Genomic DNA, 23,786 nt, shown 5'->3' with positions numbered 1-23,786 from the left:
CAGCTTCTACTGCAAGTGGGACACTCAGTGCTAAAAATACTAACTTATTATTTTAAACTCCACAGTGCAGCTAAAGGTGAGGGACTCTAATAAGACTCTAATAAAACTACAGTATACCGGAAGAGGGGGCTAAGGGCAATATGGCACATAACATTGGAATCCAGATGTCTGGATAATGAAATCATGGGTATGCGTTCAGGACTCAGTAACCCTGGTAGATCTTTTTGTTTTACTGAACCGCTGCAACAAATGTATTTTACAATGCAAATGTCTCCGTTGTCTTGGATTGAGTGAATGATCTTTGTAAACTCCCATTATTGACATGCAGACTTCAAAGACTCGTTAAGTCAGTGACAATACATCGCTTAACTGTAATGTTGCTCACACTTAAGAGGTTTATCTTAGGTCAGGGGAGCACTAAATACATACATACTGTGTACTAGACTCACTTGACATTCTTCTTGTGCATTCAGTTGAGAAGATTAGGCTGCATGTGTGAAAGCAAGCGCCTACATTCCCCTGTAGCTGATCCAACATACTATACACACATCCCCTTCCTACTTTCTAAACTATTGTGTTCTAGAATTTCTATATACACACACATTTCAGATTTCCATTTTCATGTAATGACACTACAGATGGAATAAAAGTCCTGTTATACCTCTGTTCTTGTCGGTATTGTGTTTTGGCACCAGTTAACAGCCCATGTGTAATGATGTGAATCAAATTATATTGCCTACAAGTATATTGGTTCTTCTTAAGAGAAACAAGGAGATACTACCTGAACTTAATAACAAGTGTTTTGCTACGGTGTACGCTACTGAACATGACCCAGTTCACAACACATTGAAATTCTGTAAACAATCAGGACATACCCTGTGGCCTTAATCTTTCCCTTGCCTTGGCGGGTTACTGAAGTCTTCAAAGTATTTCTGAGAAGTCTGCCTGGATACACAATAATGGTTATCACAACATAATGAAACTAGAGATTCTATCAGTACATTTGGTTTCAATGTTTTAATAAAGAAAAAGACTAACAAGAGCGTAACACGTTACGGGTGTTTTAGGAAAGTATGAATTTGAAACGAGTGTTTATTTGTCCTTCTCCTTCTGTTCTTTGTCTTTCTTGTCTTTCTCTGCCTTGGCCTCTTCGGCCTCGTGTCGTTTGATCAGCTCCTCCACCTCTTTCTGTTTCAGCACCTTGATCTTGGTCTTTCCGTCTTCTCGCGTCAGGGTGGCTATTTCCACTGGGGAGGTCAAGATATCCATGAGTCATAACGTCTATGTTCATATCTCAGGCTGCATTACAGACGTATAGCTTACTATATACATCTCTATACAACATATTCATTATATACAGTATTGTGTGTATAATGTACAACAGCTGATGATGTCTAATGTTTTAGACATCATCATCTTCATCATTTCTAGCCTACTCTCCATAGAACAGCTGTGGATTAGGATAACACCGTCCCACTCTACACAAGACCATCTACAGTCTGGGTTTACGCAGTGTGTTCCAAGGCAGGAGAGGCTCAGTAGTTGTTTAGAATGGTGATGTCCGGTGTGGATCTTACCTTTCTCCGCCGAGAGCTTGCTGACGTCCATGGTCTTGTTCAGGACTTTGACGGCCAACGCCAGGGCAGAGGACAGTGACATCTCGCCCTCTTTGAAATCCTGCTTCAACATGGACACTGCAGCCTGGGGAGGAGAAGATACAACATGATGATTTAGACAACAGGTGGGTCTAATCCTGAATGCTGATTGGTTAAAACCGCATTCCAGCCGGTGTCTATTCCACAGTTAACACCGGCTAAATCTATGACGTTAATGATATAACACCTCAGTACCACTCAATTAGATAATTGTGTCTATTTTCATTGAGATGTAGTATGCCAGTTAGGCAGCCATAAGTCTGATATCCAGCCAAGGGCTGAATTGTTGAAATATTATGCCACAAAAGTGTATATTTTCAAGTCCCAGTCAACACTGTAGCACCATCTACTGTGACGTTTCACGTCTTTACTTTGTGGCAATGCTACTGCCAAAACAATGAATGTGCATTGTGCCAACGTTGACGACAGCAGGCTTACCGCGCTGTTGTTGCCGATGCAAGTAGCCTTCCATCCTCCATAGTTTCCACTGGGGTCACTCTGGTAGAGCTGGAAGCCGTAGTGTTTGTCCCAGCCCATGTAGAGCAGAGACACTCCAAACGGCCTCTTCCCTGAAGACACACAACACATCAAACACAATCAAAACTTGTGCTGACCCTAACTGTACTCTGCTGCCTCTGGTCTGTTCTTTTCACACAGCCCTTTGGTCCAGTATGGTTCCAGCAACTATGGTGGAAGTGTAACCAGGGTGGCGTTTACGAGAGAACCCAACGGAGGTGTTTGTGGCCTCTGTCTATTAGCTAACCTCCAAACTGTGTGTAGGCCTGTTTGATGTCACACAACGCGGTCACCAACTGCTCACAGGGGATTGGCTCCTGGTACTGCAGTAGATATCTGTGTGAATTAAATAACACATACACATTATCTGTCAGATAGACACAGTGATAGATTACTAGGGGTGCCTTGTTGATCTTGCACTAACACAAACTAACACCATACATGGCTTTGTATATGAATTAATGAACAAATGTGTCACAGGTAGAGACCGTGGACTTTACTACCCTACATACCTCTGTGCTATTAGCCTCAGCTCATTGGTTAGCACGTTAGCATCGGAGGTGATACCGGCAACACTGCAAGCCATGTCTCTGAAACGATACGACACCAAATCAAATCACAGAGCAGTCCATGGGTATAATGTAGTAGCATGGCTGACATCTACTAACAACTGGATGGTGAGGGAGCAAAGCATCCCAGCTTCAGAGTAGGAGTGTTGATCTAGGATCAGTTTAGCCTTTTAGATAATAATGAATACGATTACAGGGACAGGGCAGACCTGATCTTAGATCAGCACTCCTAGTCTTGAGACGCTTTATGAGCAGGTCCTGATCTGTCTTGTTGGCATGCTTATAGTAGTGCTACATATAAGCCTGGCAAGGGAGACTATGGTCATACTCACTCATTGAGCTTGTAGATCTTCTCCGAGAAGAAAACCTCATCAAGCAGCTTGTGGATGTTCCGCCTCTCTGCAGCCAACAGTACACCGTCATTTGCTAAAATCCCAAGACATGAGCCGGCGTGGCCAATAGCCTCCATGGCATACTCCACCTGATATAAGCGTCCTGTAAAGCAGCAACTATAAATTGTTGTGTCTGACATGGTTGGTCAGAGAACACTTGACAGTAGAGTCTTGAATGTGATGATAACATTCATTATGGACAGTAACTCGTTATTGGAAAGATAACACTTGCCTTCAGGTGAGAAAATGGTAGTCCGGGAATCATATCTACGAGACTACAAAAATAAATAAGTGTTATCAATTTCCGAAGAAAGCACCCAAGTAAAGGCTGAAAGGTAGTCAACTGCATCATATTAAACATGTACAGGTAACTGCCAAAATAAAGGAAACACGTGAGTAAATGAGGGATATAAGATATATTGAAAGGAGGTGCTTCCACACATTTGTAGTTCCCGAGTTAATTAAGCAATTAACATTCCAGCATGCTTTGGGTCGTTTATAAAAAGTACCCAGTTGCCAATTTTTTTGGCTACCATGGCTTGAAGAATAGATCTCAGTGACTTTGAAAGAGGGGTCTCAAAGGAACATACGGGGTTTAAAGGGTGTGTGTCTCAGTCACCAGATCTCAACCCAATTGAACACTTACGGGAGATTCTGGAGAAGTGCCTGAGACAGCGTTTTCCACCACCATCAAACAAAACACCAAATGATAGAAGTTCTCGTGGAAGAATGGTGTCACATCCCTCCATTAGAGCTCCAGACACTTGTAGAATATATGCCATGGCGCATTGCAGCTGTTCTGGCGGCTCACCGCCCTATCAAAGTTGCACTTTACCGAAACCGTTCCGCCATTTCCTGTTTGGTAAAACTCTAATAGTTTGCCTAATTTCAGTTTGTGACAAAATAAGCTAGTATAGTGTAGAGAATCATTGTATCATCTAAACCGCTATGAAATATATTTTCCATAACCAAAAAAATTATATTTTCAGCTGTTTGAAGCTGGTGTACAAAACAGAAAGTAAAAGATGCAAAAACAAAACTTAACAGGGAGTATAGAAATAGCGCACATAGAACATATATACCGCTTCTTAGTCTTGCGTTCACGTAGAATTATAGATCTATATCTACATTTATGTGAATTTTGTCGGGTCGCCCAAAAAGTGACATATTGCCACTTTAAGACACTATGTTGGTGTTTCCTTTATTTTGGAAGTTACCTGTACATTACAGATAATAACATTAACGTAGCTAGCTACTTACCATGATTCAGCCTGCCTGTAAAATAAAACCTGCGAAACCAACACTTCCAATAATATTAATGAAGGTCCATAATACAAATCTCAAAACAATAAGAACTGCTGGTTAACTCGCTAACGTGAGCTATATTATTTGATTACAAAGAATATCTAGCTAGCCAATTAGAAAGTTAACATATAGCTACAGTAGTAGCTGAATTAGCTAGAGTAGTGAGAAAACGTTAGCGAAGTCACGTTAGTTCATTCATACAAGGCAAATGTGTTACAAACAGAAATATGCTAGCTAGCCAGCCAGCATGCTAACCTTAGCTAGCTAACTTTACAATGCCTGGAGAGGCTAGCTGACTTTTGGGGCCATTTTAACAACAGGTCACGTATATGCAATTTATAAGATATGCCCCCAATGTTTTACTTTTATAGTAAACGTGTGGCTAAACAGACAGTAATATAAAACATCGCTATTTACCTTAGCTAGCCTGATGTAGTAGTTTGTTGCTGACACACACTGCTGCGAAGTAGACAAGAATAACTAAGCACTTCCGGGTCCCGGATTTTTTGGAATCCTTCAGAATAAAAGTTCCGTCCTGTATACATTGTAAATTAATAATTAGGGTTTAAAATGTTGTAAATGTTCACAATTATCAATATATTTTATACTAGTTATCATACAAAGAATAATTAAAAGTATTTCTATACGAGATGCCCCGTGTAGCTCAGTTGGTAGAGCATGGCGCTTGCAACGCCAGGGTTGTGGGTTCGTTTCCCACTGGGGCCAGATTGAAAATGTATGCACTCACTAACTGTAAGTCGTTCTGGATAAGAGCGTCTGCTAAATGACTTAAATGTCATTTATTGGTTTATTTTTTCAAGCCTAAATGGTCAACAATATTTTGTGTGTGTGTACTATCATTTATTGCACCATTCAACATTATCTGTACTTTATGTTGCAGTAAAAGGGGGGTCCATTCTACTCAGGAGCCCTTTTAGTTTCCAAATCCACAAAGTTTACACCCAGAGGAGCGCCACTGCTCATTTGGCGGCCCTTATAGTGTGGCCCATCAACTTAAATCCAATTGTTTTTTCATATTGTACATATATATATTGCACCATACAACATTATCTGTAGGTTGTGTCGCAGTAAAAGGGGGGTCCATTCTAGTCAGGAACACTTCTAGTTTCCTCTGGGTGTAAACCAGTGGAGGCTCTTCAGAGGAGGAAGGGAAGGACCATCCTCCTCAGTGAATTTCATTAAAATAAAAATAGTGAAACATTAAAAAAGTTATCCTTTTTAGATAAAACTATACTAAATGTATTCACGTCACCAAATAATCTATTAAAACATAGCCTCAGCAGCACTCTGCAGGGTAGCACCATGGTGTAGCCGGAGGTCAGCTAGCTTCTGTCCTCCTCTGGGTACATTGACTTCAATACAAAACCTTTGAGGCTCATGGTTTTCACCCCCTTCCATAGACTTGCACAGTAATTATGACAACTTCTGAAGGACGTCCTCCAACCTATCAGAGTTCTTGCAGCATGAACTGACATGTCCACCCAATAAAAGGATCAGAGAATGAATCTATACTGAAAGCATAAGATACAGCTAGCTAGCACTGTAGTGCATAAAATGTGGCGAGTAGTTGACGCAAAGAGAGAAAAAGACAATAGTTTAAAAGTTTTGAACAAATTAATTTATTCCAAAATTAAGGAGAAGCAAGAGAGAGAGAGAGGGAGCTATATTTCATTATATATATACTCTTTATTTGTACTATTTTCTACATTGTAGAATAATAGTGAAGACATCAAAACTATGAAATAACACATATGGAATCATGTAATAACCAAAAAAGTGTTAAACAAATCAAAATATATTTTAAATTTTAGATTCTTCAAAGTAGCCACCCTTTGCCTTGATGACAGCTTTGCACTTTGATGCAGTGCCTTAGACCGCTGCACTTCATAGTTTTGATGTCTTCACTATTATTCTACAATATTCTACAACAACAAAAAATCACTTTTACTTACTTAACTAGTAATGCAGCTAGCTAGTTTAGCCTACTCAAACACCCGGTTCAAACAGAGAGGGATTCTATGTTAGCTAGCTGGCTTTGTCTATCCAACACTGGAACTCTTCCAAGTCACGGTAAGCTTTTGGTTTTAGTAATTTATTGCGACCGGGCCCGCCTGTGTAACTGCTAAACAGCTTGCTGTACACTGTGCTGCATGATTGGGTTAAAAATGCGTTGTAGTAGCTATGTTGACTATGACGTTAATATGGTGAAAAGGATGTAGCCTGTGTGTAGCCGTTAGCGGTTTTGATATGAAAGTTTAGCTTGGGAAAGGTTTTTTCGGCTGGTCACAGACAGCTGTTGTATTGTGCACTGAAGTCCACAAGCGAAGGGAAAAGGTGAGAGGAGGAGAGAGCGTAGATGCGAGAAGGAATTATATATACAATGAGAAAAGTGATCATGTGGTTTAGATGTGGCTGGTAGTTTGTGTGTGTGTGTGTGTGATCAGGGGTGTATTCATTCCGCCGATTCGGTTGAAGAACGTTTCTTAAACGGAAGCAAACGGAACAAACATACCTGAATTTGTCCAATAGAATCTCGTTTGCAACTGTTGGACTAATGATTACAACCTAGCTCAGCTAGATGCAGGCAAGAATGTGCAAGGCGGTATTGAATGTGTAACTGTCTGTCACCTAGATTACGCAAATTTCTCTCGACCTGTGCACTTACGTTGTAAAATTTCATTCGTAGGCCAGGTTGTAGCAACCTCATGATGGGTATAGGGAAACTTGTGAGTATCATGTAGTAACCTAAACCTATCGATGTTACATTGAGCTGGGTGAATGGAATATGAATGACAGTCATCCAATATGCTGTAATAGAAATAAAGCCATGCTCATAAAATAAAATTAAAAAACGTCCTCCCTCATCTTAAAGGACCGACCACACTGCACTGTAAAGTCTGTGGATGGGGAAACTAGAAGTGCCCCTGAGTAGAATGGACCTCCTTTTTACTGCAACACAACGTACAGATAGTTGTGTACGGTGCAATATGTATTTCCAGTATGAAAAAAACGATTGGATTTAAGATGATTGGCCACTTTAAGGGCCAAATTAGCAGTGACGCTCCTCTGGGTGTGATGCTGCGTTCAGAACAACTGGGAACTCTGAAAAAAACGTGGTCAAATCATGAAGTCAGTGATCTTCAGATTGGAAAGTCGGAGCTCTAGAAAGAGGCCCGAATTCCCGAGTTGGAATTCTGAGTTGGATGACTGTTTAAAACGATTTTTCCCAGTCTGAGCAAATTTTTCCCCGAGTTCCATTTATTTTGAACGTTCGGAAGTCGGAGATTTCCGAGTTTCCAGTTGTTTTGAACGCGGCACAAACGGTGGATTTGGAAACTAAAAGTGTTCCTGAGTAGAATGGACCCCCCTCCCTTTTACTGCGACACAATGTACATGAAGTTGTGTACTACGGTGCTGAATGTTCAATATGAAAAACATACTGAACATCATGCAATACAAATAGGCTAATTAACAATGGGATTTTAAAGTGTTTTCTAAAGTTGATTATTATTATACAAAAATTATTAACATTTCCTCATAAAATGTTACGAATTTCGACCATTTGTATTATTTTTCATTGCGGGACTTTCATTTTGAAGGAAAATCGTCGAGGTCACGGCCTTATTCTTGCTTAGTCTTGCTTATTCTTGGTCTGACACACGGGCCATAGAGTTTAGAAAATGCCTTCTCATTGGCAAAGAACTGGTCTAAGAAAATACTGTAGCGCTATCTATCGTCAAGGTGGTGTCTCTCTGTGGTAGCGCAGTACAGTGGAGGAGAAAAGTTGAATTATTACAAAACCCCCTCGCTTGGTGAGCTAAAAAAACGCCACCTGCTGGAGCAGACAAATGTTTTGCTCAGTTATCCCTCTCGCTTCGCCTCTTCCTCTCTGGTTTAGTTTGACAACATAAAATCGAATCATAACCCGGACAGATATCTCTAAATTCGATATCGCTTTACTCACTTGCGGATATGACATTACTATGTCTGACTATGGACATAATATTTTGATAGACATTTGTCCAACGAGGTAAGTTAACGTTTGCTTGTTTAAAATAGTTCACTGTTAGCCTGCTTGCTAGCAAGGACATCAACCAACGCATAGCTGGCTAGCTAGCGATAGCAAGTGACTGGCTGCATTATTATTAGCTAACTAGCTAATTTGTGACTACCTACAGTCTAACGTACTGTTTACACATGCACACGTATTCAACCTATGCATTGTTAGTTAGCATTGTTATTTCCGGATTGCGCGATTGACAATAGGCTTTGGCGTAGGGAACATTGTGTCCTGTGACCTGCAACTAGCAGTATCTTGTAATGTTAGCGCATAGCATAGCTACTTCAGCTGTATAGAGCACATTGAAGCTCCCCCCATCAATGTACGACCTGTTTTTACCTTGTCAGGCATTTGATAACATGGTCATGACTGCTACGAAGCAGTACAGTGTATGTTTGACCTTTGATCCTTCCTAACACAAACCCAGTCAGTTTAGACATCGCTCAGGCCTTGTTTTCTGATGTAGTAGTTTGTGAACCATTGTCATGATACTGGTACAGACTTCAGACATTTTACATTTTAGTCATTTAGCAGACGCTCTTATCCAGAGCGACTTGCAGTTAGTGAGTGCATACATTTTCATACTGGCCCCCCGTGGGAAACGAACCCACAACCATGGCGTTGCAAGCGCCATACTCTACCAACTGAGCTACAGGGGACTAGTGCCATCTAGAATTCATTACAAGTCGATGCACATTCAATATATAAAATGTATTGGGTATATGCTGTGAAATTATTGGGTATATGTATTGGGTATATGTTGTGAAATTGTTAGATATTACTTGTTAGATATTACTGCTCTGTCGGAGCTAGAAGCACAAGCATTTCGCTACACCCGCAATAACATCTACTAAACACGCATATGTGTCAAATAACATTTGATGTTGTACTACGTTGTGGAGAAACGGTTGACAAATTGGAGTACATTCAAGACTTCCAATGTTGTGCAACCTCGTGGAAGAAAACCTCTGACAGTGTTGTGTGGTCTGTATTTCCCCAGGTAGAGGCTAGTCTGATGAGGGGGCTCTCCAGAGAGGTAGAATGCAACAGAAGAGGAACATCCAGATCATTGAATGGGAGGACCTGGACAAGAGGAAGTTCTACTCCTTCGGGGTATTCATGACCATGACCATCCGGGCCACCGTCTATCCGGCCACCCTCATCCGCACCAGACTGCAAGTGCAGAAGGGCAAGTCGCTGTACAACGGGACCTTCGATGCCTTCTTCAAGATCCTGCGGACCGAGGGCGTGCGGGCCTCTACCGTGGCTTCATGGTCAACACCTTCACCCTCATATCGGGCCAGGCTTACATCACCACCTACGAGCTGGTGAGGAAATATGTCTCCAACTATTCCAAGGACAATACCGTCAAGTCTCTGGTGGCGGGTGGCACGGCGTCCCTGGTCGCCCAAACCATCACTGTCCCCATAGACGTGATTTCCCAACAGCTGATGATGCAGGGCCAAGGGAAGCACCTGACTCGCTTCCGGGTCAAGCTGAAAACGGAGGCCGACGGGAAGACCAAAATGGCGTTTGGCCAAACCAGGAACATGATTGCTCAGATCTTTGCGGCCGACGGCTTCCGAGGCTTCTACAGGGGATATGTGGCCTCCCTTCTAACATACATCCCAAATAGTGCGGTCTGGTGGCCTTTTTATCACTTTTACGCAGGTATAAAGGAGTGTTTGTTTACAAGGATATTTATCCCAGGACTGGTTTCCCGGACACAGATTAAGCCTAGTCCTGGACAAAAGCACTTCATTGAGCATGCTTTGAGTCCTGGAGGAGGCTTAATCCGGGAAACCTGTCCTTAATGTTATTATTACTATTTTCTTCAAGAAGGGTTGGAGATTAATCATCTCTTATAATAATTATAGTCCATATACAGTCCATATAGTCAACATACATTGTCTATAAGGAGCATTTCAAAGCACAAATCTTCCACAACGTTTCACAGAACAGCTATCCAAAATGGCGCCCAGTGACTGCCCTCATCTACTACTCCAAGCCATGGCCGGACCACTAGCTGCTGCGACTGCATCCACTGTCACCAACCCCATGGATGTGGTCAGAGCTAGAGTGCAGGTAGAGTGCAACTTCAGCTAAATGTACTGGTGGAATGTAAAGGGTCTGTTTGGATAGCCACATGTGGCCATCATTGGGTCCACTTTTTTCTCTAATAGATTTTAGTGGCACACTGGCACAGTGTATAATCAGGGATAGGCAACCCTGGTCTTGGAGTGCCACAGGCACATTATATATTTTTTTGATTCAATAAAATCCTTCAGTGTCTGTTGCACTCCACGACCAGAATTGCCTACCCAGGGTCTAAATCCTGGAATAGCAAATAGAATTTTACAAAAAAAAAATGTACATGGATAAATACCTTTGTAACAACAGCCTTGTATGTGTGTGACAGGTTGAAGGCAGGACCTCCGTCATCGAGACGTTCAAACACCTGCTGGCAGAGGAAGGATTCTGGGGGATGACCAAAGGGCTGTCTGCACGCATCATATCCTCCATTCCCACCGCCATCGTTATGGTCGTGGGCTACGAAACCCTCAAGAGAGTGAGCTTGCGACCGGAGCTGGTCGACTCTAGACACTGGTAGAGGACATTAGCACCCAATCCCAAACCCACCCCTAACCCATACCCTCTATGCCCTGGTGAGGGGATTAGGGGATAGGTGTTAACAATATGGTAATAGCTACACATTTCCCACTTGAATTTTCACCACATTATATATACAATCATAGGGGGTAAGGGACACGGATTGATTTGGGATTGGACATTGTTGCTGCGGCCCTGGTTCCAATTCGGCCTCTTGACCTCCCCTGACCTCACCACTGCATAGGTGATAGCAATAGAGCACAATATTGGCCCAGGGACTGAAATGGAACTGGGCCAATAAGATCTGCCTTCTCCTATTCCTTAATGGCTTCCTTGTCCTAATTATTTTGTTTGCCTTTTAAACTACTGTTGCCTTTTAGTGTGAATTGGTGGGGATTTTTATCTTACGTTGTGAGTGAATGAAGGAACAGTAGTTTGAGATTTGATGTCATTAGAATGTGTAATTTGTGACTGGTACACCCTCATGTTGGTTCTAGTGCCGAGCGATTAACCGAAATGTCGGTTATTTTTCGTTTTTTAAACAACTAATTGATCGATGTCTGTTCAATTATTTGAATTCCATTTTGTTCGTTTTTGTCTGAGCGCTATATGCAGTTTCTCTAGAGATAAATCAGATCAAGCCCAAACTGTGCGATTTTGCAGTATCCAACAGGCCAATATTCTACATAGTTTAGCGCAGAAAACATGGTAATTAACTACAGTGACCATAATCCACTGCGCGCCTACTTGTCCGGTGTGAGAGGGAGAGAAGAGACAGAAGAACGTGATTGGGAGGAATAGAGAGCAGTTGCGTAGTGAGGCATCTACCTGGAAATAAATGATCTAAGATTTATAGTTGGTATTCAGCAGTCATAAAAGTATGCCTTATTTACTTTGAAGAACTACTGAAATAGTGATTTAGTCAGACAGCATAGGCAGCAGCTCTATAGAGATGAGATGACTTGGAATGAAATAATAAAGTCATCAAATAAAACAAATGAAATATACACAACAACTGAAATATTTCATTAAAGTAATGTGAATAAATGATGGTTAATACGTGATAAGCAGTAATTGGCAGTCACTACCATCATGGGACTTTTAATTGTTTTATTCTGTGTTAAAGCATTCAACCCACATAATGCGTAGATTTTTTTATTATCGAACCGACCTCAAAAAGCACTAATCGCTCAGCACTAGTTGGTTCCTTCAGGGATTCGTTGTCATTTGTTTTTCAACAGGCATAAACACTGAACTGATCCATCACTCCTAATGTATTTCTACTGTCTTAGTAATAGGATAGATCAACTTAAATCTGTTTAAAGCTCCCTCTAGCCTTTATCAGGTTTAGTCCTAGGAGGTAGCAACAGCAAATTGCATACATAATTTCAGCTCAAACACACATGACAAAACAACCAATTAGGGCACATGTTCCTCTTCTTTGACTTTGCACTTGCGAAGACCCTCCCCTTTAGTCCTCCCAACCTAATCTCGTCCACCCAGCCAGCTCTCTAGCAATTGAGCCTGGGGTCGGACAAGGTTACTCCGAGTACAAAATAAAGAAGTTGGTAGAGTCACACTATTTAACAGAAATCCAGGCTATGGAGGGTAGATTTAAATGATAAAATGATTATATTAGTAGTACATGTAACTGTGCTGTGTTTAGGGCAGCCATCTTATTGTGAATAAAAAAAGACGTGATGCTGTAAATTATACTGTTAAAGCACATTGTTTCCAATTAATGTCTTCACCTCAACTCCAGTATTCAATAGTTTGAACCCTGGTATTTAGCATTGCTGCTGTGACAATATTAGCAATATTCAACTAATATTGCACTGAACAATCAAGGTTGTTGGCCAATTGTGAAATGCTAACTGTTGTAGTTTTAAAATATTCAGTAAATTAATTTTTTGATGGTTTCAGGGCTGGTACTTTGGGAGGGATTTGTTTTTAGTGTGCTGGACCAGCAGTAAACTGCTCTTTAAAGGAAGTGATGTGAGATGAGGACTCCAGGCAGAGAACAAGACAAGGCATGTCACTTTGTGTATTGTGGTAGTAAACCTCTGAGTGTAATCTGTGTATTAACTTAATCACTTCCAGCTCAAACGTGTAGTTGCACAATGTACATTTCTTTGAATTTCTCAATATTATTGTCTTAAAAGAAAATGTTCTGATGTTATTTATTGAAAAAAGATTTTCACATTCATATTTCTCTGGACAATAGCAAAGCAAAGGTTCAAACTATACTGAAGAAAAATATAAACTCAACAATTTCAAAGATTTTACTGAGTTACAGTTCATATAAGGAAATCAATCAATTGAAATAAATTCATAAGGCCCTAATCTATGGAGGCCAATTGGAGATACTGCCAAATTCTCTAAAACGATGTTGGAGGCTTATGGTAGAGAAATTAACATTAAATTATCTGGCAACAGCTCTGGTGGACATTCCTGCAGTCAGCATGCCAATTGCGCGCTCCCTCAAAACTAGAGACATCTGTGGCATTGTGTTGTGTGACAAAACGGCACATTTTAGAGTGGCCTTTTATTGTAATGATCATGCTGTTTAATCAGCTTCTTGATATGACACACCTGTCAGGTGGATTGATTATCTTGGCAAAGGAGAAATGCTCCGTAACAGGGATGTAAAGAAATTTGTGCACAACATTTTAAAGAAATACACTTTTTGTGTGTATGAAACATTTCTGGGATATTTTATTTCAGCTCATGAAACATTGGACCAACACTTTACATGTTGCGTTTATATTTTTGTTCAGTGTAGTTTAGATCTTGCCTTCTAGGTTAATTTATGTACATTGTAGGCCTCCTGTAGCTCAGTTGGTAGAGCATGGCGCTTGCAACGCCAGGGTTGTGGGTTCGATTCCCACGGGGGCCAGTATGAAAAAATGTATGCACTCACTAACTGTAAGTCGCTCTGGATAAGAGCGTCTGCTAAATGACTAAAATGTAAAATGTACATTAGTATTTCTGTCTCAAATACTCTGTCATGTATTGGGCGGCAGGTGGTTAAGAGCGTTGTGCCAGTAATCGAAAGGTCACTGGTTCTAATCCCCGAGCCGACTAGGTGAAAAATCTGTCGATGTGCCCTTGAGCAAGGCACTTAACCCTAATTGCTCATGTAAGTCGCTCTGGATAAGAGCGTCTGCTAAATGACAAAAAAAATAAAAAATGTATTGGAAAGGGCACTTCATATGGGAAATAAGGCTACCCTCTTTAGAGGCTTGTTTTGTAAATCCATACCCCCCTAGGGTGAGTAGGGACTGTCATCGGACTTCAAAGAAGGCAATAAGCAAGCACATTCAAAATATATAGGCTACTGCCTGGAATGTTAATATCCAACTTTATCAGAAAAACTATAAAAAAGGAATCCAGGCAGCACACAGGCTTGCTGTTTAACAAAGTGTGTTCTGTTGTCTACACAGTGACAGCCGAGTGGCTCGTTTAAAACATCAGCTATGGTCACATCACATGGCTCCAACATAATGGACATTCACTTGAAACCAAATGGAAGGAAAAAGGACAGAAATATGGAGAGACTACTTGCATTAATGAATACGAGCCAAGTTTCTCTGATGGTTTTATGTGGCAGTGTTTCACTAACTTGGGTAATTACAACATCCCGATTGGATGCCACTCACCTTGCGTTGTTCTGCCATGACTAAGGTTACGCATGAGAAATTACCATTAAGAGAATGATGGAGGGGGTCTTTAAGATAGTCCTTTAGGAGTCCGTAGAAAAAGCCCCAGGGTTTTAAAAGGGTCCACGTTGGGCTAGCAGACATTTTGGGAGAGGACAATGCGATTCACTGCTCTGAATGGCTAATGTCTCCTAGATGTTCTTATGACTGGGGGGCCTTAGCATGTCTATTTGGAGGTGACGTTCTGACACACAAGGTCATGTATCTTTGTTGCTAGTTGGTCGGTGAGATGGATAGGGTCCATTTCGTTTAAATCCAATATACAGTCTTAGGAAAAAAAGGTTCTATATAGAACCAAAAAGGGTTCTATTGCGCCCCTAAAGGTGAAGCAAGTGATATAACCCTTTTGGGTTCTTAACCTTTTTTCTTTTTTTAAGAGTGTGGTTAACTACTTCATAGTCCAAAGTGTGCAACATGGCTAGCGTATCTGTAACAGTGAGGCAGATATGAAAGTGATACAGATTTCAGAGGGGATGAACATCTTGACTAAACTGTCACCCATACATTTAAAAAATATATTTTGTCATTCAAATGTCTATGGATTGTCTCGTCACGACCAGCAGAGTACTTTCAAAGTTAGAAAATGTTTATCAAAGAATGGAAAATCAGTTAACTATCCCTTTAATGTGTATTTTTCCCCTCACAGCATGATAGTAATAATGAAATAAGTTCACTCACTAAAAAAACTAAAACAAAGCTGCATCACGAACCTCGTGAAAGGATCATTCATTCAACGCTTAACACAAAATCAAACCATCTCTGTTTTTCTTTCCCCTACCGCTCTCTGTGTGTTCAAAGAAAAACACCACCCAAAGACTAAAGACAAATCTATTGATTGATGAGACAAACTGTGGTGGACGAGCATGCATAGGGAACTAGATGGGAGCCTTTTTAACGCGACACTTCCTGGAGGGATGACAGAGTGCTCCCTGCTCTGCTCTATACATTAATTATCCACCGCTGTCTGGAAGCCACTTTGTCAAAGAGATTGATGAAGAGCCATCAGAAAGAGAACAAATCAGACGTGATGGGAGGGGGTGTGAGTGAAGCTATCGGGGCCTCTCATTCTGTGTTGGGGGGCTGTTTCAGTGAGTTTCTTGCTTGGGATGAATTGAATGCATGTTTAGTCTGATCCTTAGCTGTAGCCAGGGAGAGAGAGGGCTTGTCAATGGGATGAACGTCTATATCCACCCTCAAAGAGACGGTTCCCTAGGAATCCCATCTTTAGATGGACATTGACTCCCATCGTTTATCGAAGAAAGATCTTAGATCTTATCCCAACTACAATATTGGTTTATATTGGAAACCATAATTGCATTCAACACATTATTGTATTGCTGTGATGGTGACATCCATGGTTCTCTTCTATGGAGTTGTTCCATTTAAATGCCCTATTTGTCCTATTTATTTTGCAGGCTTGAAACTGGACCACCTGAACCCCTGTCCATCTGTCATTTACAATGGTCATTAAGAGGAGGACATTTCACTGACTCTCTTTCAGGACTTGAGAGAGAGAGAGGAGCATGCTGTGATGGGTTATTACAGAGAGAGAGAGAAAAGGAGGGAGGGTGAAAGGGAGAGTGTAGGGGAGGGATAGTGGGACAGGGAACTGAGGAGAAACAGAGGAGACAGAGCATATCAAGAGGCAGAGAGAGACCGGTATACGCCGAGCCTTCCCAAGAAAATGACCAATTTCGCAGGCACTTGGAAAATGAGAAGCAGTGAGAATTTTGACGAACTACTCAAAGCCCTTGGTAAGACATCTATAGTTCTTACCTGCTATCATTAAGAGCTATTTGATAGAATTAATACTTCAAAATCCTAACTGTTGTTTCCCTATTGTGTCTCACCACCAAACCCATCATTATTTTGATCTGTGATCTATTATTTGGGGAAATATTTGAGAAAACAATTATTGGGAAAGGCCACAGGGTGTGACACATCTTGATCATCTTTGAGTTTTGCCTATATCCTCAGTTTTAGGATCATTCCATCATGTATTTTTGCCATGTACCTTGTTCATTTGAGCTGCATTTTATGTTGTCATGGGTTGATATTCCGAAAGTCATTTTCACATCAGTTTTCAAAAACATATATATACAAAAAAATGGAGTTGGGCATGTATAAAACATAATAGAAAATGTACACCAGGTGCACATGTAATACATATTACAAATCACTTATTGCATGTAAGCTTGATCTTGCGTGTAGCTTCCTGCCTTAGAATAGTCCTATTTCCAGTGAAAGCAGTGTGGGTGGATCAGCCCAATGCAGCACAGTTGAGCCCAGCTGGTGTGGAACAGATGAGACAATTCACTGTGTTTGTTTTCTCAAATACGTCTCCTGTGACTGCACTGAGATCTCACTTAATCTGAGGTCTAGATATTGGCTTGGACAGAACTTTGGCTTTTGTTGCCATTGTTTTGTTTTTTCATCGTGGAACAAAGAGATGAGAGGAGGAAAAAGGAGGAAAGATTGACCTCTCTTCTGGGAAACGCAAGTACACAGATTGTAATTTAAATGAGAGCAATCAGACTCATAGTACTGAAGGATACAGTATTTGAGAAAGAGAGAGAGAGCAGCTCGGAAAACATATGCATGTTGGGAATTAATGGAAACAGCCAGACATTTTCTCATCCAACTGTTTGTACTGTAACACTGGGACAGAAGAGCCAACTAGCTCCACAATTTTTTTTCTCGGAGGAATCCATCAGTCTGCAGGAGAGCTAAACAAAGCTAATGACTCCAGCATTCCTTGTTTTCATCACCTTGTCATAGCGTCCCCCCCATATTTGCAACATCTGCTGATAACCATCTCATTTGCGGTTGCTTGCCTTGAGAACTCTGTATATAAAAACCTGAATACCTACAGCGCACTATTGATATCTTCTCTCACTCCAATAACTTCCAGTCTACCATGACTTTGCCACAAATAGGTAACACTGCCACTATTCATTCCTCTTGTAAATAAGCACCACATACACCTTTGCAAGTGGAATTCATGATTGTTTTCCTTCTCCTATTAATGGCGCCAGGAGGAGACAGAAATTTAACTGTACTCATCCTTGAATTAAACAAATGGGAGATGAGGATCTTATGAAATCTGCTAACATGACATACCAGATGTCAGTAAAAGTCAAACGGTAGCCCTGTGAAGCCGTATTGTCACCATGGGTTCAACCCAGTGGCATGTCATGGTTGTGTCCAGTCAGTTGCCATAACCTGACAAAGTTAAAACTGATCAATGACACATTCTGACATGCAATTGGTTATGCAGCGCTTATGACCGTTAAAGTAAGCGTAATGACAGGTGTTATTTGCCCACAGGCGTCAATGCTATGTTGAGGAAGGTCGCTGGCGCCGCGGCGTCCAAACCTCACGTGGAGATCAGGCAGAATGATGAGCAGTTCTACATCAAGACCTCCACCACCGTGCGCACCACCGAGATCAACTTCCTCATTGGCCAGGAGTTCAACGAGGAGACAGTAGATGGCAGGAAGTGCAAGGTAAAGTCTCTGAGTCTGCCCCAATACAATGTAAAGGGAGTGTCTCTGCCCCAATACAATGTAAAGGTAGTGTCTCTGCCCCAATACAATGTAAAGGTAGTGTCTCTGCCCTTATAGAATGTAAAGGTAATGTCTCTGCCCTTATAGAATGTAAAGGTAATGTCTCTACCCTTATACAATGTAAAGGTAGTTTGCCCCCATACAATGTAAAGGTAGTCTCTGCCCCTATACAATGTAAAGGTAGTCTCTGCCCCCATACAATATAAAGGTAGTCTTTGCCCCTATACAATGTAAAGGTAGTATCTGCCCCTATACAATGTAAAGGTAGTCTGCCCCCATACAATATAAAGGTAGTCTTTGCCCCTATACAATGTAAAGGTAGTCTGCCCCCATACAATGTAAAGGTAGTCTTTGCCCCTATACAATGTAAAGGTAGTCTGCCCCCATACAATGTAAAGGTAGTCTTTGCCCCTATACAATGTAAAGGTAGTCTACCCTCATACAATGTAAAGGTAGTCTCTGCCCCTATACAATGTAAAGGTAGTCTGCCCCCATACAATGTAAAGGTAGTCTCTGCCCCCATACCATGTAAAGGTAATCTGCCCCTATACAATGTAAAGGTAGTCTCTGCCCCCATACCATGTAAAGGTAGTCTGCCCCTATACAATGTAAAGGTAGTCTCTGCCCCCATACAATGTAAAGGTAGTCTTTGCCCCTATACAATGTAAAGGTAGTCTGCCCCCATACAATGTAAAGGTGTTCTGCCCACATACAATGTAAAGGTAGTCTGCCCCTATACAATGTAAAGGTAAAGATGGCCAGGACAGGAAAGTACATGGCTGTATTGACATGGACCCTCTTCATTTGCATCCTATCAACAGAGCCTGGTCACATGGGAGACTGAGAGCAAAATGTACTGCAGGCAGACTCTACTGGATGGCAACGGCCCAAGAACCTTCTGGACCAGAGAGCTGAGGGGAGATGAACTCATACTGGTGAGGATCAATACCAACAAGTTTGGGACTAGAGAAAGGTAGTAGGCAAGGCTGTCATGTCAGGCCCCCCTCAGTTTGATCTATTTGTATACTGAAAATATAGATTGTTCCTTTCACAAAGAATTCATTCAAAGATCTCAAATTTGTCTATCAAATTAGTTTTATGACGTTCATGTTAGAATGTATACAGATCAAATATTATTTGTCACATGCTTCGTAAACAGGTGTAGATTTTAATGGTAGGTTTATTTGAACAGTGAGAGACAGAATAACAACAACAAAATCCAGAAAAATGCATGTCAAAAATGTTATAAATTGATTTGCATTTTAATGAGGGAAATAAGTATTTGACCCCCTCTCAATCAGAAAGATTTCTGGCTCCCAGGTGTCTTTTATACAGGTAACGAGCTGAGATTAGGAGCACACTCTTAAAGGGAGTGCTCCTAATCTCAGTTTGTTACCTGTATAAAAGACACCTGTCCACAGAAGCAATCAATCAATCAGATTCCAAACTCTCCACCATGGCGAAGACCAAAGAGCTCTCCAAGGATGTCAGGGACAAGATTGTAGACCTACACAAGGCTGGAATGGACTACAAGACCATCGCCAAGCAGCTTGGTGAGAAGGTGACAACAGTTGGTGCGATTATTCGCAAATGGAAGAAACACAAAAGAACTGTCAATCTCCCTCGGCCTGGGGCTCCATGCAAGATCTCACCTCGTGGAGTTGCAATGATCATGAGAACGGTGAGGAATCAGCCCAGAACTACACGGGAGGATCTTGTCAATGATCTCAAGGCAGCTGGGACCATAGTCACCAAGAAAACAATTGGTAACACACTACGCCGTGAAGGACTGAAATCCTGCAGCGCCCACAAGATCCCCCTGCTCAAGAAAGCACATATACAGGCCCGTCTGAAGTTTGCCAATGAACATCTGAATGATTCAGAGGAGAACTGGGTGAAAGTGTTGTGGTCAGATGAGACTAAAATCGAGCTCTTTGGCATCAACTCAACTCGCCGTGTTTGGAGGAGGAGGAATGCTGCCTATGACCCCAAGAACACCATCCCCACTGTCAAACATGGAGGTGGAAACATTATGCTTTGGGGGTGTTTTTCTGCTAAGGGGACAGGACAACTTCACCGCATCAAAGGGACGATAGACAGGGCCATGTACCGTCAAATCTTGGGTGAGAACCTCCTTCCCTCAGGGCATTGAAAATGGGTCGTGGATGGGTATTCCAGCATGACAATGACCCAAAACACACGGCCAAGGCAACAAAGGAGGTGGCTCAAGAAGAAGCACATTAAGGTCCTGAAGTGGCCTAGCCAGTCTCCAGACCTTAATCCCATAGAAAATCTGTGGAGGGAGCTGAAGGTTCGAGTTGCCAAACGTCAGCCTCGAAACCTTAATGACTTGGAGAAGATCTGCGAAGAGGAGTGGGACAAAATCCTTCCTGAGATGTGTGCAAACCTGGTGGCCAACTACAAGAAATGTCTGACCTCTGTGATTGCCAACAAGGGTTTTGCCACCAAGTACTAAGTCATGATTTGCAGAGGGGTCAAATACTTATTTCCATCATTAAAATGCAAATCAATTCATAAAATCTTTGACATGCGTTTTTCTGGATTTTTTTGTTGTTATTCTGTCTCTCACTGTTCAAATAAACCTACCATTAAAATTATAGACTAATCATGTCTTTGTCAGTGGGCAAACGTACAAAATCAGCAGGGGATCAAATACTTTTTCCCCCTCACTGTATGTGGTGAGTGTGAAAGTGTGTGTGTGTATGTGTGTGTTGGGGTGTCAGTGTAAGTATGTGTGAATGTGTGATAGAGTCCAGTGTGTGTGCATAGAGTCAGTGCAAGAGAGTTGGTGCAAAACATAAAAAATGGGTCAATGCAGGTAGTCTGGGTAGCCATTCGATTAGCTATTTAGCAGTCGATTGGCTTGGGGGTAGAAGCGGCGTCCTGTTGGTTCCAGACTTGGTGCACTGGTACCCCACACTGTTAGTGATAACACTTCATTCTGAACCCAAAAGAGAGTAGGCCTGCAACTCATACTATGCCCCAAGAGATTATACTGTAAATTCAAACAGACGCTTGATGTCAAAGCTAAGATAAGCTTTTCCACCAGAGCACTCCATATGATGAATTTAGCTCTGCACAGCCCAACTCAGAAACTATTGTCACTGTTATGAACACCTCTGAAAGGGTTCCTAAGGGATTTCAAATCTTTCTCTTTGATGTATTGCTACTGGCTGATATTATACTGCACAAACATACGTTTGTTGTTAAGCTCCTCACATACCAGGTCCTTACATCCGTCCAAAACACTTCTTGATGACTTCACGACACTGACTTTCATATTAAAAAGAAAATGTGCTTTCTGTAAACTTCTGGCCTGTTTTAATTTTATAGACCAGATTGACAACAATAAATGGTGCCAATAACCTTAGATTCCAGTTTATAAGTGATGAGGATAACCTCTTTATTGACTCTTACAAAGCCCAGAGGGAAATCAAGGGGAAAACCTCTAAGTAAGGGACTCCTTTCTGGATAGCATGCTTGGACTTTGCAACAGGAGATGCTTTGAGCAAACATGAAATGTGTGTGTTTCAACTCAAGGGTGTGTAGTTCTGTGCATATTGAACCGATAAGCCATATGATAGGTCAGTGAGACACGTGTGTTTTTTAAAAAGTCAAACATATTTCCCGCTAGGCACACATCATCTTGTGTTTTACTGTGGAGGAAAATACTTTTCGCTATGGCGTGGTGTTGTCAACAAATGCTCAACTTGGTAGGGTCTCAAAGGTGGGAACCATGACTTTTTCTTATTGAATTACCGCAATATGGAGAAAGCCACCAATGCACTGCATCTGCCCATCCATATGCGGCAAAACCTATTGATGACAAACAAGGTGCCACGATACACTTCTTCCCAGGTCCCACAAATCGAAACACAAACCTCTTGAAAGGTTGATCCCCCACATACCTCCAGAATGTTGTACTCACAGGCTAAGTTAGAGTTTTTTTCCATCATCAACGGATCTACATTTCAGAATACGTCACCCGTGAACAATTTGTTTATTAACTCCAGGGAGCTAATGGGCAGCACCTCATCCTCCACTAAAACAAGCCTGCTCTCCTTCCGGTGACAAAGGAATCTGGACCTGGCCAGTAAAACGGAAATGCAGGTGGCTCACGTCAAAGCATCTATGAGCAGATGAAGAAATGAAGCTTTCAAGGAGGGGGGAAGGAAGGAGGGATGGAGGGGAGGAGAGGGTTGTTGGGGGAAAGAAAGTAATGAAGACCGTATGTTCTGGCTTTACTGTCTCCAGTGATGGAAGACGGATGGAGTCCAGGATGGGTTCATTAGCTTGGCGAAATCTCGGGGGGCTAGTTTAGTTTAATAGGACGGGCAGCAGGGAATGTGCCTTCAGTTATTCTGATACTGCATGTGTTCGTGACTGACACACTGAACTCTTATCTACCCTGCTGTTGTACTGAAGAGTATCCCCTAGGTAAGAGGGGGGCTTTTCCTTCTCCAGTGCAGGCCTTTACCGCCAGAGAGGTGTGTGTGGAGGGGGGTTAAATGCTACTGGCTGTCTGCCTGCTCCTGCTCGCAATAATGTGCCTCATTGATCATGTTGTGTTGGAAAACGCCAATGGTCCCTGACGCATCACACGTTAATGTCTCCCTGGACACTCGCTGCACACGGCAGATGGCCCAATCTTAACGCCATTCTTTAAACCCGAATGATACTTACTTTCCTCCCTCCCTCCCTGGCTGCTGGGGTAATGATGATCTGTGGTGCTGACACAAGTTCGGTTGCAGTCTTGCTGCACCTCTGAAAGTACCATAAATCTTTGGGGCTCGATGCGCCTCCGCCACCCACACAGCTCTATCATTTCCCCCCATTCATTCACTGATACTGTAGCAGCTGCCACATGCCAAAATGACTAAAGTCTTTGGACAGGAAATCTCAGCCAGTTGTGTGCTAAAGCAGTCTTCCATTCTGTCACAATGAGAGTTTGAACAATAAATATTTTTTTTATCCCACTTCTGGACACCAGTTGTCGTATTTGAGATTAACATAAAATCGTCCTGTGTTCTTATCTGAAGGTTCAAACACTGATCTACAACAGCAAGAAACACTTGTGTTGAGATAATTGGAGTGTTTTTCCCTCTCCCTTCTTTTTCAGACCTTTGGGGCAGACGACGTGGTTTGCACACGGATTTACGTACGAGAAATTAAATAGAACGTAGCATGAGGACCGACCAGGACCATCATAATGGGCTGCACCCTCCTTGGTACAGCTGCAGTTTCAGATCAATATTTCCTAACATAGCATCATATATCGGATTAAACAGACATTAGAGATTTACCATGCTTCATGTAACTAGACCAAACACGCAATTGTATCTAGACATTGTT

At 41.8% G+C, this 23,786-nt stretch overlaps 3 protein-coding genes across 4 annotated transcripts; 2 read left to right on the top strand and 1 right to left on the bottom strand.

Moving 5' to 3' along the window:
- Nucleotides 1-998: 998 nt before the first annotated feature.
- LOC311117200 (proteasome subunit alpha type-4-like) lies at nucleotides 999-4,915 on the bottom strand. Of its 2 annotated transcripts, none has more exons than XM_084192179.1 (9): nucleotides 4,855-4,915; nucleotides 4,393-4,421; nucleotides 3,365-3,407; nucleotides 3,073-3,235; nucleotides 2,684-2,761; nucleotides 2,419-2,507; nucleotides 2,094-2,224; nucleotides 1,578-1,701; nucleotides 999-1,247 (listed from the first exon to the last, which is right to left on the bottom strand). In XM_084192179.1, the coding sequence occupies exons 2-9, from the start codon at nucleotides 4,393-4,395 to the stop codon at nucleotides 1,093-1,095; spliced, it is 786 nt and encodes a 261-aa protein (XP_084048305.1). In that variant the 5' UTR covers nucleotides 4,396-4,421; nucleotides 4,855-4,915; the 3' UTR covers nucleotides 999-1,092. The 2 variants fall into 2 exon arrangements, with proteins under 2 accessions (XP_084048305.1, XP_084048306.1); XM_084192180.1 differs by having other exon boundaries at nucleotides 4,393-4,435; nucleotides 4,855-4,905.
- Nucleotides 4,916-8,337: 3,422 nt separating this feature from the next.
- Nucleotides 8,338-12,856, top strand: LOC311117220 (solute carrier family 25 member 44-like). Its single transcript, XM_084192196.1, is given in 5 exon segments — nucleotides 8,338-8,488; nucleotides 9,519-9,767; nucleotides 9,770-10,189; nucleotides 10,476-10,603; nucleotides 10,938-12,856. Coding segments are annotated over 4 exon segments (948 nt in total). The 5' UTR covers nucleotides 8,338-8,488; nucleotides 9,519-9,559; the 3' UTR covers nucleotides 11,130-12,856.
- A 3,675-nt stretch (nucleotides 12,857-16,531) lies between these two features.
- LOC311117206 (cellular retinoic acid-binding protein 1-like) lies at nucleotides 16,532-23,617 on the top strand (the record flags this gene model as incomplete). Its single annotated transcript, XM_084192184.1, has 4 exons — nucleotides 16,532-16,601; nucleotides 18,175-18,353; nucleotides 19,235-19,348; nucleotides 23,554-23,617. The coding sequence occupies 4 exons, from the start codon at nucleotides 16,532-16,534 to the stop codon at nucleotides 23,608-23,610; spliced, it is 420 nt and encodes a 139-aa protein (XP_084048310.1). The 3' UTR covers nucleotides 23,611-23,617.
- Nucleotides 23,618-23,786: the final 169 nt, after the last annotated feature.

This window comes from Coregonus lavaretus, assembly GCF_964263955.1.
Source record: "Coregonus lavaretus genome assembly, contig: HAP1_SCAFFOLD_156, whole genome shotgun sequence".
In the NCBI taxonomy this organism is placed as follows: Eukaryota; Metazoa; Chordata; class Actinopteri; order Salmoniformes; family Salmonidae; genus Coregonus; species Coregonus lavaretus.
This window is presented reverse-complemented; position numbering and strand designations above follow the sequence as displayed.